Source organism: Carcharhinus amblyrhynchos, unplaced genomic scaffold, assembly GCF_965287045.1.
Source record: "Carcharhinus amblyrhynchos unplaced genomic scaffold, sCarAmb.v2.hapA scaffold_791, whole genome shotgun sequence".
Lineage (NCBI taxonomy): Eukaryota > Metazoa > Chordata > Chondrichthyes > Carcharhiniformes > Carcharhinidae > Carcharhinus > Carcharhinus amblyrhynchos.
In genome coordinates, this window is record NW_027650531.1 from 8,754 (window position 1) to 26,954 (window position 18,201).

General features: G+C 44.1%; 1 protein-coding gene across 2 annotated transcripts in view; it reads right to left on the reverse strand.

Moving 5' to 3' along the window:
- Positions 1-9,117: 9,117 nt before the first annotated feature.
- Positions 9,118-18,201, reverse strand: part of LOC145340127 (alpha-actinin-1-like) — a 51,465-nt gene continuing 42,381 nt past the window's right edge. For both annotated transcript variants that reach the window (XM_080184553.1, XM_080184552.1), the window contains exons 16-17: positions 15,317-15,475; positions 9,118-11,623 (exon numbers count right to left, since the gene is read on the reverse strand). In XM_080184553.1, the coding sequence (XP_080040679.1) occupies positions 11,465-11,623; positions 15,317-15,475 (318 nt within the window). In that variant the 3' untranslated portion in view covers positions 9,118-11,464. The remainder of the gene's footprint in view (positions 11,624-15,316; positions 15,476-18,201) is intronic.

The following is an 18,201-nucleotide window of genomic DNA, read 5'->3' on the forward strand; positions in this document are numbered from 1 at the left end:
CATAAACCCATTCTACAAAGGAAGTTTTCCCCATGGTGAAAACAGCACCAACATTTTCTCCGCATCACTTCCCATCGTCAAGGCATTCCTTGGATTTGGGTTGATTGCAGGGAGCAAGGATTATGTAACAGGTCTGGAATTCATGTATAATGAGGATGTAAGCAGAAGAGCACATCAGGGACCCAGGCAGCTGGAGCTGTATTTACAGATACAGCCACAAGAGGGAGACTGCATTCAGCAATTTTAAAAGTTGGGGGAAAAGGCAATGTACTTTAATTTATTTTCACAATTAATAAAATTACAAGTAAATGTTCTCACTTACAGAAAATACCTAACGTACAATCTCAGAATGCCCCAAAACATCTTACAACTAAGGAAACACTGGTGGTTAGCACTGCTGCCTCAGCGCTAGGGACCCAGGTTCAATTCCGACCTTGGGTCACTGTCTGTGTGGAGTCTGCACATTCTCCTCATGTCTGCATGGGTTTTCTCCAGGTGCTCTAGTTCCTCCTACATATGCCAAATTGCCTATAAGTGTCCCAAGCTGTGTAGGTTGGGATTTGCGGGGTAAATAATGTGGGGTTACGGGGTTAGGGTCTGGACAAGATAGTCTGTGGACAGTTGATAGGCTGATTAGCCTCCTTCTGTACTGTAGGAATTCCTTGAAACACAAGTAGGGGAGCAGAGGAGGCTTGTGGGTGATCTTATAGAGGTCTATAAAATAATGATAGGCACAAATAAGGTAGATAGTCAGCATCTTTTCCCAAAGGGACAAGAGTCTAAAACTGGGGGGCATAGGTTTCAGATGAGGGGAAAGATACAAAAATGTCCTGAAGGACAAGATTTTCACACAGGCAATGATGAGTGTCTGGAACGAACTGCCAGAGGCAGTCGTAGAGGCGGGTACAGTTTTGTCCTTTAAAAAGTTACATAGTTACATGGGTAAGATGGGCATAGAGGGATATGGGCCAAACGCAGGCAATTGGGGCTAGCTTAATGGTGAAAACTGGGCAGCGTGGAAAAGTTGGGCTGAAGGACCTGTTTCCACGCTGTAAACCTCTATGACTCTCAGTAGAGCTATTGTGTAGGAAGGAGACAGGTTAATGTTTTTAGATGTGGTCTTTTACAAGTTGCTTGCCATTATCTTCCCAGTCCTCTGGCCATTGCCTATTTACAATGGGTTCATCACTGCAACTTCTGTTGGTCTCCAGTTTCAAGTTGCAAGTTCAACACACAATAGCTGGAACATCTCAGCAGGTCTGCAGCATCAGTGAAGAGAGCCAACGTGTCGAGTCTGGATGGCCCTTTGTCAGTCATGGTTCTGTTAAGTGGGAGGAAAAGTGGACAAATCTTCAGGTAAAAAACAATCACAAACTTCTCCCAGATGTCTGTGGAGGATCCTGCTCAAGAGGTTGAGAGTCCAGGTGGATTCTAAGTAACTTGAGAGGTTCAGGTGATACAATTGACCTCATGGTTGCCAGCCTAGTGGCATGGTGGTTAGCACAGGGCCAGGGAGCGAGGTTTGATTTCTAGCTTGAGTCACTATCTGTGCAAAGTGTGCACATTCTACCCATACCTGCATGGATTTCCTCCAGGTGCTCCTGTTTCCTCCCATAGACTGAAAGACACGCTGGTTGGGTGCATCGGCCACGTTAAATTCTCCTTCCATATAGCCAAATGGGTGCCAGAGTGTGGTGACTAGGGGATTTTCACAGTAACTTCATTACAGTGTTAATGTAAGACTACTCATGACACTAAAATAAATTTTAGGATGGAAATAGCAATCAGCCAGGACTCTGGCTCCCACTGAGACTTAGAGATGGTCACTGGAATTCCACCGTCCTGGTAATGGATTTAGCAGATTGGGAGAAATAGAGTATTTCAGAAAATTAAGTGATTCACACATGAACAGAATTTTCCAGGGGGAAACAAGAATGCAGCACACCCTCACGTAATCAATGAAACAACTTAATTTGAAGTAAAAGAACATGCAACTGTCCTCCTCACTTCCTGAGGTAGTTCCGGATGGCTGTGGTGAAGTCTGTATTGAACAGAATGGGCCGAGTGGCCAACAATTGGTGCTGCCAACCAATACAATTCTATCCTGACACTCTGATCTCCAGTGAACAAGTTATTGGTTGGTAAAAACCCAAGCCTCAGGCCTCAGGCCTCAGACTTGAGTTGGTATTGACTCAACACTCCACTAATGGGGCCTGAGACTGCAGATTTGGACTATCCCCCCACCCCAGGCCACACAGTTTACTCACTGAACTCTGATGTGCCTGGCATTGGACTGGGGTGGGCACAGTAAGAAGTCTCACAACAACACCAGGTTAAAGTCCAACAGCTTTATTTGGTAGTACGAGCTTTCAGAGCACCACTCCATCTGGTGAGTGCAGGATCTTTAGATGAGCGCACCTCTTTAACCTGTACTTAACCTGCTCTCCATTTGCATTGCCTGTACCTGTAAAGATTTGATTACCTGTTGAGACTCATATTCCAACCATTATCTCGTAATTGAGTTTATGTCCTTATATGTCTTGTTTGTGAACCAAATCCTGCACTCACCTGACGAAAGGGCAGCACTCTGAAAGCTTACGCTACCAAATAAACCTGTTGGACTTTAACCCGGTGCTGTGAGACTTCTTACTGTCACTGAACCTTGTTACTGAACACTCCCAGTGAGCAGCAGTTTCCTGGCAACCTCTCATCACGGGATCTTTGACTACCATCGAGAGGAAATAGGATAAGCAGAGATATTAAACTACACAGTGGATATTAAAGTGAAAAGAAGCTAGGACGTACCTCTGACATTTCCACAGTTATTCATACATCTCCCAATTGTATAAAACTTGTGCAACTGGTTTCCTGTCTTAATTACTCAGCACTAAATTAATTTTGTGACATCTAACACGCTCTGATGTTATGTGTAACTGAGGTTCTTAGAGGTGTCATGTCTCCTTTTAATAGATTTGAACACAGTGAGCATTGTAGTAATAGGCTCACGTCTCAGGAAGATGGCTGGTTTTACTGTAGCCAATCCTAATAAAAGGTCATGCAAATGAAATCAGTCAAACTTTACAAATGCAGCCTTTCCAACACTGCCAAATTTGGGTCAGGCCCCACTCTGTATAAACCTTTTGCTAAGCCGCACCCAATTCATTCAGGTCTGAAGCTGAAAATTACAAACAGCAGTGGGATCTGTACAACACCAACTGCATTGAATATGCTGCTGGCAGGCAAAACAGAACGGGGGAAGGAGAGGGCAAGAGGGTGGTCGTAAAAGTAAAATTTTAAAGCTTATTTATTAGTCACAAATTGTATTTATATTAACACTGCAATGAAGTTACTGTGAAAATCCCCTAGTCACCACACTGGCGCATGTTCAGGTACACGGCGGGGGCGCGGTGGGGTGAGAATTTAGCACAACCAATGCATCTAACCACCAGTTCTTTCGGACTGTGGGAGGAAACCGAAGCATCTGGAGGAAACCCATGCAGACACGGGGAGAACGTGCAAACTCCACACAGACAGTGACCCAAGCCAGGAACCGAACCCGGGCCCCTGGCACTGAGGCAGCAGCGCTAACCACTGTGCCGCCCACATCACTGGACTAGTGATCCAGTGGCCCAGGAACACAGGTTCAAATCTCACCAGGGTACCTGGTGGAATTTAAATTCAACTAATAAAAATGGAATTGGAAGTTATTCTCAGCATTGGTGCCAATGGGCTAGGGGGAGTGGGAACCCAGCACAGAATGAAGCCATTCAGCCCTTTTTGTTTATGCTGAGAGATTCTGAAGCAAGTTACTCACTGCAGAACATGCACCTTCTGACCTGCTCATGTAGCCATACCTGGTCCAGTTTAAGTCAATGGTGAGCCCCAGGATGTTAGTGGTGGGGGATTTCAGCAATGGTAATGCCATTAAGTCAAAGGGAGATGGCTCATCTTTAGAGAATGCCATTAACCTGGTCCATGATGTGTAAATATTACTGGTCATCTTCAGCCCCAAACCTAAATTGCCCAAGTCTTGTTGCACTCTGAACTTCAGGGAAGGTCAATGAGGCAGCTGATTGGACCCAGTGCAGCCCTGAGGAGGTCCCACAGTAATGCCAAGTCAGAGATAATTGGTCTCCAATATCTGCAAAGACTCTAGAGGACACACACCACCTATGGCTGAGTTAAAGATACAGTAAGACGTCTCACATCATGTTAATTTGGAATCATGAGCTTTCAGAGCGCTGCTCCTTCATCAGGTGAGTGGCGATGTCCATTCACCTGCTGTTGAGACACTTATTGTGCTTACCCCAGTCCACCACTGGCATCTCCACATCATAAGTTAAAGATAACATCTAATTGATAGAAAAAATGCACAACTCCAAGATGGCAGCTCAGACAGCAAACAGTGAAAAAAGGGGACAAATCAGAGTCCAAGAGAAAGATAGCCAAAAATATTTTTTAAAAGTTTCTATAGGTGTTTAAAAACTAAGGCAAGTGTTGATTCCCACAAAGGAATCTTGGAACTTAAAAGGATACAAATGATAGGGTGGCAGTGGTTAACACTGCTGCCTCATCTCCAGGAACCCAGGTTTGATTCCAACCTCAGATGACTGTGTGGAGTTTGCATGTTCTCCCCATGTCTGTGTTGGTTTCCTCCCAAACTCAGATGTGTGGGTTAGCTTGGATAGCCATAGTAAATTGCCCCTTAGTGTTGGGGGATTAGCAGGGTGAATGCATGAGGGTTACAGGGACAGGGCCTGGGTGGGGGAGTTGTTGGTGCAGGCTCAATGGGCTGAATGGCCTCCTTATGCATGGTAGGGCTTCTGAGAGTCAAATATCATCCCATAAATTGTTAAAACTAAGCACTGGTAAACTATGCCTCTTGTTCTGATGGACTTCGTCCTAGGATCTTAGCACTAGCTGCTCAGATTGTAAATACAATGGTTTCAATTCACCAATTGTGGGAAGGTCCAAATCAGATAGGAAAACAGCAAATCATAGAATCCCTACAGTGCAGGAGGCCATTCAACCCGTCGAGTCTGCGCCAACCACAATCTCAGTCCCCATCCCCACACACTTATCCAGGAAGTCACCCTGACACTAAGGGGCAATTTAGCATGGTCAATCAATCTAACCTGCACATCTTTGGACTGTGGGAGGAAACCCACAGACACAGGGAGAATGGGCAAACTCTACACAAGACAGTGACCCAAGCTGGGAATCGAACTCTGGTCCCTGGCGCTGAGGGGCAACAATGCTAACCACTGTACCACCATGCCACTCGATCAAATATAACTCCTCTATTCCAAGGAAGGACACAAAGCAGGAAGTTACAGGCCAGTTATTTTAAAATCTGTTGTAGAGAAAATACTGGAATCAATTAAAGTTATAGCTGGGTACTTGAAAAATCTCAATGCAATCACACAGTAAAACATGGTTGGACCTGTACCCATTGGGATGGAGATGAATGAGGGGGTGATGAGTGAAACAAAGTCCCCAAAGGAACTTGACAGTGTGGATGCTTAGAGGATGTTTCCCCTTGTGGAAGGGACTAAAATGAGAGGGACAGAGTTTAAAAATAAGGCATCACTTATGTAGGACAGAAGAGGAGAATTTTTTTTCCCTTTCAAGAGGGTCCTGTGTCTTTCCTTCCCCACAGAATGGCAGAGGCAGGATCATTCAACATTTAAAAAGGTAGAGTCAAAGAGAAAAGGAGGTAGCCAGGAAAGTGGCACAGATCAGTCACAATCACATTGAATTGCAGAGAAGGCTTGAGGGATGGTTAGCTCTGCCATCTTCACAACCAATTTTTTTTAAAACATAGAAGATAGGTGGAGTAGGCTTGAATGGCTGCCTCCTATTGTTAGGATCATGGCTGATTGTCCAATTCAATAGCCCAATCCTGCTTTCTGCCTCCTAACCTTTGATCCCATTCACCCCAAAGTGCAATATCTTGCCTCCCCTTGAATACATTTTGGCATCAACTACTTCCTGTGGTGATGATTCCACAGGCCTGGTGTCCCAGTAATGACTGCAGCCAGTGATATGAAGTAGTCAGAGTTATTGACCAGTACAGCACTGGAACAGGCCCTTCAGGCCAACCAGTCCATGCTGACCATGGTGCCCTCCCAGTCAGTCCCAATTGCCCACATTTGGCCCACATCTCTAATCATTTCCCATCCATGTACTTAGCCAAATGCTCTTTAAATGTTGCTATTGTACCCGCCTCAAACATTTTCTCTGGCAGCTTATTCCACCTTCGCACCATCCTCTAAGTAGTTCCCCCCAGGTCCCTTTTAAATCTTTCCGCTCTCCCTTAAACCTACGCCCTCTAATTTTCAATGCCCCTATCCTGGGAAAGAGACTGTGTTCACCCTATGATTCTCATGATTTTATACATCTACCTGGCTGAAGCCTGGAATCCACAATGGTAAGGATTTCAAGAAGCCCTGTACCATTTATCCAGGACTGCTGGCCGAAGATGATTGTAAATGCTTCATCAAGGAAGCTCTTCCCCCTTTATCTCAATGCAAGGCACTAAATACAGAACTGACTGCATGGGGGACAATGATAGAAGCACATGGCTGAAAGGTACACTAAACACAATGTCCCCTTCCTTGCCTTTCCTAGCACTGTGACATCATTTTAAAAGCAAATGTGCAATTTTTCAAGATTATAGCTAGTTTTGCTCATTTACTCTAACTTGGCACCCTGCAAACCTCAGAATTCAGCTGGGAAAGGATTTGGATTCCAGCCTAACAAATGCAAATATAAACTGGATGCAGTCAACATTTATTCATTTACTGCACTTGAATAGTCCATGTAGATATGCTATGTAAATAGGGTGACAGTGGCATAGCATAGGTGGTTAGCACTGCTGCCTCAGTGCCCCATGGACCCAGTTTCGACTCTCATCTTGGGTCACTGTCTGTGTGGAGTTTCTCTCCTGTGTCTGCATGGGTTTCCTCCCACATTCCAGAGACGTGCAGGTTAAATGGATTGGCTATGCTAAGTCACCCCTCAAGTGTCAGAGGAGCTAACAGGATAGATACTTGGGGTTATGGGGATAGGACCCAGCTGGGATTGTTGTGGGTGCAAGCTCAATGGGTCAAATGGCCTCCTCCTGCACTGTAGTGATTTTATGTAATATTGAAAACCTAGGTACCAGCCTCACTTTTAGAACATAAGAACATAAGAAATAGGAGCAGTAGGCCATCCAGCCCTTCGAGCCTGCCCCACCATTCAGTAAGATCATGGCTGATCTGTCGTGTCTCAGTTCCACATTCCCACCCTCTCCCCATAACCCTTAATCCCCTCGCTTATCAAAAACCCATCAACCCACGTCTTAAAAATATTTAGCGAGGCAGCCTCCACCACCTCAACGGGCAGAGAATTCCAGAGATTCACCACCCTTTGAGTGAAGAAGTTCCTCCTCAACTCCGTTCTAAACCGCTCCCCCCACTTTATCTTGAAGCTGTGCCCCCTAGTCCTACTGTCCTTTCTGAGCGGGAAGAGCCTCTCCACCTCTATCCTATCCATCCCATTCATCATCTTATATGTCTCAATGAGATCTCCCCTCATTCTTCTAAACTCTAACGAGTACAAGCCTAGTTTATTCAGCCTCTCCTCATAGCTCAACCCCCTCAACTCTGGTTTGCACCTGAATAAATCAATATCACTGGATTCTTTTGAAAAAGGCAATAATCAATAGGAACCTTAGCAAAGTGCCAAGAATATTAATTTATATGTTCAGAATCTAAGCAATTGGGAGAACAAAATAACTAGTTAACTGTTGGAACATTCAGTATAAAGCTCAATTTATTAGGACTAAAATTTACGCACAATCTTGTGTTTTGTTTTTTGTGAAATTTAAGTTTACCAAGTCAGCCTTTATAACAACTGGTTAAAAATTGCATGGCAAGTTTCATGGAGCTCATACACGTGCAGAGTGTTATGTTGCAATTGATCCTCTTGAGCAGCAGAACAGGTTCAAAGTGCTGAACTCTTGTTCCGCATGTGTATACATATTGAGTGCGTGGCCACTGGATCGAGGCCAGAGAGAGCTGCATGCTCAAAATCTCAATGCACATTGCGGATTGAAACAGAAGCAGGTAAGAATTCTTCACTAAAAAAAAGTTACCTTTTAAAATACAAGTGTGTTGTGGTTTACAAACAAGTAATTTGTATGCCAGTGCATCCCTTACATAATCTGCAAGGGCAGCAGAGTGGTTAGCACTGCTACCTCAGCACCAGGGACCCAGTTTCAATTCCAGCCTCAGGTGATTGTACAGACTCCACACAAACATTCTCCCCGTGTCTGCGTGGGTTTCCTGCAGCTTCTTCCCACACTCCATAGATGTGCAGGTTAGGTGGATTGGCTGTGCCAAACTGCCCCTTCAGGGCAGGGGATTAGCAGGGTAAATACATGGGGTTACAGCAACAGGGCCTGGGGAGGATGGTTGCTGATGCAGGCTCAATGGGCCAAATGGCCTCCCACAGCACAGACATTCTATGAGTGTCATTTTACGGCCTCATGAGTGAGACTGGAAACTGCCACCGAAGGTGAATGGAGACTTCCTTTGTCGGACCTTCACCTGCTCCGATTCTATGGTGGGCAAGGTGGTAGAGTTCCGCCTACGATTATGAGTTGGAGCACTTACCATACACAAGTACAATTTTCAAACAGAAGAGTCATAATTCTGTGTCAGATAATCCACAGGGAGTGAAAACACTGCTTTCTGAGCCACAACAAGAAAATAAAAATTAATGGCTTGTGTTGACTCTGTGATTGGTCACTGCTCCAAAGTACAACTGAGCCATAGCTGATTGTATTTCACGAAACCTGCCTCTGGGTCCAAAATGGAAGTAAAGCAACACAAAGGAAACAAAAAAAGTCAAAAACCTTTTCTTTCTCAAAAATACTGATGATTTATTTCACCAAATAGGGGTAAGGTAGCAGAGACCAAGTGAAAACACCCTTAAATCAAATGTAGAAAGGCAGCCCTCACTTAATGCATCTCAGAAACAGTAATATAGGCTATAACAGCATGGGAGAGAGAATATGTTCAGAGAAGTCTCCTCACTAGTATTCCACAAAATCTCATTTGTCCATTGGAATGTATTTCACCATATTCAATTTATTTTCTTCTTAAAATCAAGCATTAATTACAGTCCATGGAAGTGTTTCAGATGATATATCTTTTATATACTGTATAATAATCCCCATGTTAATGTAAATAGAAAATAAGCCCTCCATCACCACCAAAACAAAATTACTGCAGCTATTACTCTAACTCAAGGCCAGCCTGTCTCTAGCAATAATTCAATGTGGAGTAGGTCCCAGGAGCAAAAGGAAAATTGGGGGAAAAAAGAATTAAAACAAAACCCACGACAGCACCTGTTATTTTTGCCCCCCAAACTAGGGACTTGTTTCTGCAAAAACAGTACCTTCACAGAAAAAAGTCCAGCTTTGTTTACTCTTTTAAAAAAGGCAGTCTTTTTATTCAAAGAAATGGTCACTGCAGTATGTACAAGAAAAAAAGGATTAAATACGAAGAGATAAATATCTTTTCTCTACCTCAAATAAATGTGCTATTTTTGCGCTCAACTGAACTATCAAAGAGTGTGTGTGCGCACGTGTGTGTATGTGTGAGAAAGAGAGAGTGAGTGTGTGTGTGTGTGTGTGTGTGTGTGTGTGTGTTTGGGGGTGGGGGTGTTGGGGAGGGGGGAGCTGGTGAATTTCTTGATGCAGAATTTTAAATTTGTCAGGGTGCCCAATGTACAGAAACTCACATTGAACTGCAATGTCACTGCACCCACCTCCCTTGCCCCGCCACAGTTAAGCTTCAAATACTTACTGGTTTTGCTCTATAACCACATGATTTTAATTAAGTTTTAGGATGAACATTTGGAACAGCACAAGTTCTTTTTAAACTCCTCGGATTCCCTGATTTACAGCCAACTCTGAAATGGGTACAACAGCACGCCCCATTTCCAATTCCTAATTCACTCCCGACCCCCTGAGGTGCGCGCGCACGTCTCTCAATGGCGGTGGATAATCCAATGTATTTTAACGCTTCTGGGGAAAGTGAAGACTTATTGGATTCAGTCTGGATTTGGGAAAATCTACATCCATTACCTGTGCTTGTTTTTTTTTTAAAAAAACCTCTTGCATCAATTTATGGTAACGATTTAGATTTCCCAGGGGAAGGACTGCAATGTTCTGAAGCAATGGCTTCCCTGGTACTACAGGGTACAAGGAGAAGCCCTATGATATGATACGATACCCAGGGATGGTTTCCTCTCCTAAATCACTCCTTATGTAGTGCCAGAGCCTCTGGTTCCACTTCAAATTTTGGTTATGCTACAGCACTGCCTCATCTGTACTTAAGCTCATTTCAACAGCAGCAAATGAAGTCAAACTTTAATAAGCTATAAAGAACAGGCAACTATAGAGACAGTAACTCATCCTTGGAGGGTTGCAACGACCCTCAAACCACTGTCCTCCTAGTTATTTAGGATGCCATGAACACCTCTTGACCAGGTTACTGCCTTCAAACCCACTACTAGCCATTTTTCATATTGTTTCTTTATTTCAGAAAGAAGATTAATGGCTGCCTCTTTAGTGAGCATTCTGAGCCTTCAAAGCATTTAATTTTCTAATAGCTTAACTCAGGTTTTGTACAGTGAGGGCAGTATGGACCACGCTGGAACACTGAACCAAGAAAAAAAATTGCAAACTATATCAGCCATGATTTCCATTAAAAAAACATCGCCAGGTAACCCAACCCACCGCTTTAAAGAAACTACTAGTCGGGGGGAGGGATCAAGCATATGCCACACTGTAAAGCTAAGTATCGTAATGATAAAATATATTTGTGCTATTCATACATGGTCCATCTGGTGCAAATTAATATAGCTGCAAAAATATTCATTCATTGAAGCAGCTCATCTTTAGCGCACGTCTACATTTGTGTAGGGGTAGGGGAAAGAGTGAAAACAGGAATACTAAATATTTATAGTACAAAAATATTTAGTTTTACAGTATAGAGTACACTTGGAAAAATACAAAGGAGCCAGTTTCCTATGGAATCTTTAGAATTTAAAATCAAAACCTCCAAATTCCCAGACTGATTACCACAGTTCCTGTGGTACTTATGAACAGTTGATATGCTCCAAGTGGCTGTAACAGTGCGCAGAAAAAAAGTTTGCCGTATTACCACTCCGTATAGAAACGGAAAATGGAAATATTTGCATAGATTTAAGACTGACTGAAAGTCGTAATAAGACACACAATGGAATGTACGGTAAAGGTTCCTCAGTAAATGTACGTGCTAACTCCAATAAGGTGTTTATAGCACTGACTTTAGGTGGTGGTGGAGAGAGCGTGCGTGCGAGGGGGAGGGGAGGGGGAAGGAGAAGAGAGAGAGAGTAATAAAAGTGGGCTGGCTGTGGAAAGACAGGATTACAGGTCACTTTCACCATACAAAGCTGTGGAGAAGGACATGTAATCCAGAGCACCAGGCACTGCGTCAGATCCTCTGTACGGAGCCATTCGGGCAATACAGTATTCCGCCTGATCGGGAGGTAGCTCACGTCGCAGCTCCTCTGCTGTGATGTAACTCTGAAGAGAGAAAAGAAAAGAAAATTCACAAAATGCTCACCAGGAGTTTTTAAAATCCTAGAACAACATGTGGCACAGTGAGCCATCCACTTGTGAAATTAAATACTTACAAGATGGCTCACAAACCAGTGATGGGCAAGAATGTTGCTTTGACCATGCCTCGGAACAAATTTAACTAACAGGTGACTGAACAGCAGTATAACTTGGAGCTTAGAATTCCTACAGTGCAGGAGACCATTTGGCTCATCAAGCCTGCATCAGCAACAATCCCTCAGTGCCAGGGATCCGGGTTTGACTCCTGGCTTGGGTCACTGTCTGTGGGGATTCTCCACGTTCTCCCCATGTCTGCATGGGTTTCCTCGCACAATCCGAAAGATGTGCTGATTAAGTGGACTGGCCATTCTAAATTTTCCCAGTGTACCTGAGGCGACCTGATAGAGGTTTATAAAATGTTGAGAGGAATAGATAAGGTGGATTCTCAGAGGCTATTTCCCCGGGTTGAAATGGTCGCTACGAGAGGACACAGGTTTAAGGTGCAGGGAGGAAAGTACAGAAGTGATGTTAGGGGTAAGTTTTTCACTCAGAGGGTGGTGAGTGAATGGAATCGGCTGCCGTCAGTGGTGGTGGAGGCGAACTTGCTGGGGTCTTTTAAAAGACTTCTGGATGAGTATATGGGGTTTTATGGGATTGGGGGTTATAGATAGGTGTTGATGTGAACGGCGCAACTCGTGGGCCGAAGGGCCTGTTTGTGCTGTAGTGTTCTATGTTCTACCCAAACAGGTGCCAGATTTTCACAGTAACTTCACTGCAGTGTTAACGTAAGCCTACTTGCGATACTAATAAATAAACTTCTAAACTTCTATGGAGGAGAGGTTGGAGAAACTTGGTTTGTTCTTACTGGAATGATGGAGGTTGAAGAGCAACCTGATCGAAGTCTCCAAGATTATATGGAGCATGCACAGGGTAGATAGTCAGAAGCTTTTTCCCAGGATGGAAGAATCAATTACTTTGGGGTGGTGGCATAAGCTTTAAAGGTGAGAGGCAAGCTTTAAAGCAGATGTAGGAGGCAAGTTTTTTTTTAAAAAAACACCAGGATGATACAGGCCTGGAACTCCCTGCTGGGGGAGGTAGTGGAAGCAGATACAAGAGGCATCTTGACAAATACATGAATAGAATGGGAATAAAGGGGTATGCTCCCCAGAATGGTAAGGGGGGTTTTAGTTCTATCAGGCAACATGGTCGCTGCAGGCTTGGAGGGCCAAAGGGCCTGTTCCTGTGCTGCAATTTTCATTGTTCTTTTAAGATGTGGTCAGGTTGATTGGCCATGTTAAACTGACCCTTAATTGAAGGGGTTTGGCAGGGTAAATATGCAGATTACAGGGATAGGGCCCAGGTGGGATTATTAGTGGTGTAGGCTCGATGGGCCAAATGGCCACCTTCTACACTGTAGGGATTCTATGCTCCAAGCTATACTGCTGACTGGGCACCTTTTGGTTAAATTTGTCCCAAGACATGGTCAAAGCAACATTCCTGCCCATCTCTGGTTTGAGAGCCACCTTCTAAATATTTAATTTTAAAAGTGAATGGCTTGCTAGATTTCTCATTCTCAGGCCTGGTACTATAATGACATTAGCCATTGAAGAATAATTAAACATGGTCTGAAAACAGAACAAAACAGCGGTGCTTGCTGTGAATCCCAGATCTTCTGGACTAGAAAAGCTTCTGAACAGACTTCTGCAACCTGGGAAAAGGGAATTCAAGAACCCGAGGAGGAACTAGTGAATGGTATGTTCTATATGGGTAATGAGACATTGGGATTACTTATGCTAATCAATGCAGCAGGTAGTTTTATTTGGCTGGAAGAGAGTACATTTAAAATGACATTTCAGTTTTGAACTTTTTCATCAAATCTCTTTTTGGAGCTGCACTTGCCTCAGGCTGTCTTCCTCCCCCATGCTTCCAACAAGCTTTGATCAGTACAAAGTGTTGTGGTGCTTATGGTATTTAGGCAAATTAAGCTGCAGAACTAGCACTTCACCCAGTGACTGTCAGAAAGCTGAAAGCTGTATATAGAATCTCTACAGTGCAGAAGGTGGCCATTTGGCCCATCAATTCTGCATTGACTCTCCAAAACAGTATCTTACCCAGGCACACCTCCCACTCTACCCTGTAACCCTGAATATTTATCATGGCTAATCCCTCTAAGCTACACATCTTTTGGGCACTCAGGGCAATTTAGCATGCCAATCCACCAAACCTGCACCTCTTTGGACTGCAGGAGGAAGCAGGAGCACCCAGGGGAAATCAACTCAGGCATAGAGACTCCACACAGATGGTCATTCAAGGCTAGAATCAAACCCAGATCCCTGGCACTGTAAGGCAGCAGTGTTAACCACTGTGCCACCCCACAAAAACTTGCAGACTGGTGGCCATATCAGGTTGTAGGGTGAATTACTTGTGTGGCTCGGCTTCCTATGCGAACTCATGACTTTGCAAAATTTCTGATTTTACTGGAGTAGCAAACTTCCAATCATCTAACCCAGAAAACAGTTATTTATGTTAAATTACCACATTAGATTCTTATCTCAACTTTTCCTTTCGGGCCAATGATATCCTGTGTTTCAAGATAGCTTAATTATTTCAGTTAAATCATGGCACCAGTGTTGACCACCCTCATACAAACTTTCACACCAAACTCCAACAGGCATCTGGATGAAAGCAAATTACTGCGGATGCTGGAATCTGAAACCAAAAAAGAGAAAATGCTGGAAAATCTCAGCCAATCTGGCAGCATCTTTAAGGAGAGAAAACAGCTGACGTTTCAAATCCAGATGACCCTTTGTCAAAGTGGTCAAAGCTTTGTCAAAGGCTCAAGTCCATATGAGCTTTTGACAATGCTTTGACCACTTTGACAAAGGGTCACCTGGATTCAAAATGTCAGCTCTTTTCTCTCCCTAGATGCTGCCAGACTTGCTGAGATTTTCCAGCGTTCTCTCTTTTGGTTTGTGACAGGCATTTCATTACCAAAGCATCAAGGCAGATACATAAAATGTGGATTTATGGCAGTCACTGCAGGATAAAGAGTGGGGATCTTGGCCAATCTTCCAATCCTTAAGTCCGAGTTGCCAAGACCAGACACAGCCCGTGTGTAACCAACGCTGGAGCCAAAAAAAAAAATCACCTCACGGAGCACAGACCTGCCTGGTTGCTGTGGTTCAGCTATTCACCCGACTGGAGCATGTTTTTGCTATGAACCAATGGGGTGAACAAGATGTCGACTGACAATACAGGCTCAAACATGCCCCATGGATATCTTTAATCAAACGCAGGGACTTGCACTCCACTTACAGATCGTATCGAGTTTCTCAGGCAACAGCTAATAAATCAGCATAGCAATGATTCACTGACATGGAGACGAGCTGAAATCAGGAGATTGACAGTAGAACCTGCCTTTACAAAACGATTAGCTTTATTTTTTAAAAACCTATATTTGTTGGGGAGATGGGAGGTGGGGGGGTATGTGTGAGAAAAAAATGTCTATTTGCTGATTGTTACTTTCCGATCATTTGTAAAACCTTCGAGTTGTATCACTCAAAGTTGCAGAGGCAATTCAATGTTAGGAATACAAATGCTGATCAAGGATTCTAAAACAGAATTATATTCCAGATCTCTCAGCTTCCTGTAATTCCTTACCTTGTCTCCTGCCAGGATCTTGAAGGAGGCCATGACTTGTTCAGCTGTATCAGTGTCTGTTGTCTCTCGTGACATAAAGTCAATAAAGGCTTGGAATGACACCTCTTCAGTGTTGTTGGGGGCCACAATACTCATTATACGTGCAAACTCTGCTTCACCCTGGGAATTATAGAGCAGAGTAAAAACATGAACTTCAAGATCAAGACGAGACAAATTAAGAGGCAAGAATAAACCAGTTTACAACCATTCCCACCCCCCAATCTGTTCCCATGTTCTTACACCTGCAGCTAGGCTGCAGGTCAAAGGTTATCTTACAGGTGGTCAACCTGGTCAGCCAGCCTCAGCTACAAGATGAGAAACTGCAATGAGGGAACTGGCAGCTCCGACACGGAGTTCCAAGCTTACAGTTCATTTTGACCAGTCATGCCAAGGGTTAAGGGATCCCTGGATCAGTTACCAGACCATGTTCCATCTCTCCCATCTCCAAAATCCTCCTCAGTTGGAAGGGTCAGGAAGGCGTCATCTTAATTGGAGATCTCAGTCAAGCTGAACACACAACACCCAGCAAGTCATTTCCAGCAATCAGAAATTCAGGCATATTCCCTCTCTGGGAGGAGGGAAACGAATTACTTCAAAAAGGTGTTCTGGCTGAGATCAACCATTTCAGCAGAGATGAGAGATTGAAGTTGGCACATCTAGCCCACAAAACAATAATGGCACATTTGCTCCCTCCCAGGTCATTAGAGAACCCACATTAAAGTTTATTTCTATTTGGCACTCACCAAAACATTTAAACTCAAATTTAAGGATACCCCCACACTATTTTATCTCTTCCCCCCTCCACAAATATAATGACTTTGTAATTAAGTAATCAGAGAACAGTCCTTTCAAGGCTAGGGCAGGTGCAAAAGAAATCTCTGGCAAAGCTGTTGTGGTCACCACACTACCAGAAGGATGTGGAAGCTTTGGAGAGAGTACAAAGAGGACTCTCCAGGATGCCTGGTCTCGAGGGTGTTGGCTATGAGGAGAGGTTGAATAAACTAGGATTGTTCTCACTGCAAAGACGGAAGCGGAGGGCAGAGCTGATAGAGGCCTACAAAATTATGAGGCATAATCAGGATGGAAGTGTCAGTTACAAGGGGACACAGGTTCAAGGTGAGGGGGAAGTTTTGCACACAGTATACCTGGAAATGTGCTGCCAGAGGTGATGGTGGAAGCAGGCACATTACCAACACTGAAGAGGCATCTGGACGGGTACATGAATAGGGAAGGAAGAGGGGGATACGGTAAGGACAGATTTTTAAAAAAGTTTGGGCATCATGTTCAGCATGGGCTTGGAGGGCTGAAGGGCCTGTTCCTGTGTCCTTCCCTTTGTTCTTTGGGGAGGCTACTAAGTTGTCCAAAAACTTATTATGATGTTGAGTTTATTTGTTGAAGGCAAAAGGAGGTTATAATGTCTCAGACAATGTAACTGCAAGAGATATTCAGGCATTTTGAAAGAAGGTTTTGAAAATTCTAAAGTGTTTGGCCTGTTCACACAACAGTCTCAACCATCCTGAGTAGAAAATGGCAGACTGGTTAAGCGCAGAAGTAGAAAACCTAAGCCACTTTATTAATCATATCCTGTTAGACAGCAGCACTGACTATCCACCCTGTCTTTGCCAGAGGCTTTTTCCCAGGGTGGGTGTGTCAGGTGCAAGGAGGGCACATGTTCAAGGTGAGAGGGGGAAAGTTTAAAGGGAGATGTGGAGAGGGGGAGTTTTGCCAGGCAGAGGAGTTGTGAGTGCCTGGAACACACTGCCAGAGGTGGGGAGGTGGTGGTGGAAGCAGACACGTTAGTAAACACTTGGGTGGGGGGTGGGGGGGGAGAACTAGAACCAGAGGGCACAACCTCAGGCTAAAGCGTAGATTCTTTAGAACAGAGATGAGGAGGAAGTTCTTCAGCCAGAGAGTGGTGAATCTGTGGAACTCTTTGCTGCAGAAGGCTGGGGAGGCCAGGTCATTGAGTGGCTTTAAAACAGAGATAGATAGGTTCTTGATTAATAAGGGGATCAGGGGTTATGGGGAAAGGCAGGAGAACATGAGGAAAAAAAATCAGCCATGATTGAATGGTGGGGCAGACTTGATGGGCTGAGTCGCCTAATTCTGCTCCCACATCATATGGAGGCATCTGGATGGGTACATGAATAGGGAGGGGATAGAAGGATATGATCGAGTAAGGGCAGAAGGCTTTTTGTAGTTTAGTTAGGGCATCATGATCAGCATAGGCTTGGGGGGGGGGGGGGGGGGGGGGGGTGCAAAGTGCCTGTTCCTGTCCTGTACTTTTCTTTGTTCTAACTCACAAACAAAATAAGGACACTGAAAAATGAGTGGCATCATTTTTAAAAGTGAGAACAACTTTTCCCTAACACACGCTATTGGTTTACTGCTGTACTGCACCACTCTCTCTGGTCACTTGAAGTTACACATTAATGCCCAGTACATGTTAACACTGCAGAAACCTTGTGTAGCAGACAAGGCAGTTGTATATTTTTTTTTAAAAACAAAAACAAGTCTATTTCTACAAAATAAAATTGACTAAAATATGAACGCTTACAGGTCAAACCCCTGGTATTTCTGGGTGAAGATGTGGAGAAGGGAAGAGGAATCGTACCAGACTGTAGCCCGTAGAGATAAGGAGAGCTCGAAAATCATCAGCGTCCATCAGTCCCGTTCGCTTCTACTCCAAAAAGGAGCAAAAGGAAAGAAAACACGCACACAAGATGGCACAGTGCCATAGACAAGGTTGGACAAGACAAGTACAGAACCAAATCCAAAAATGGGAGGAGAGATAAGGAAAAAAATAAAAGCAGAATAGGGCAATTCAAAAAGGAATAAGGGGATAC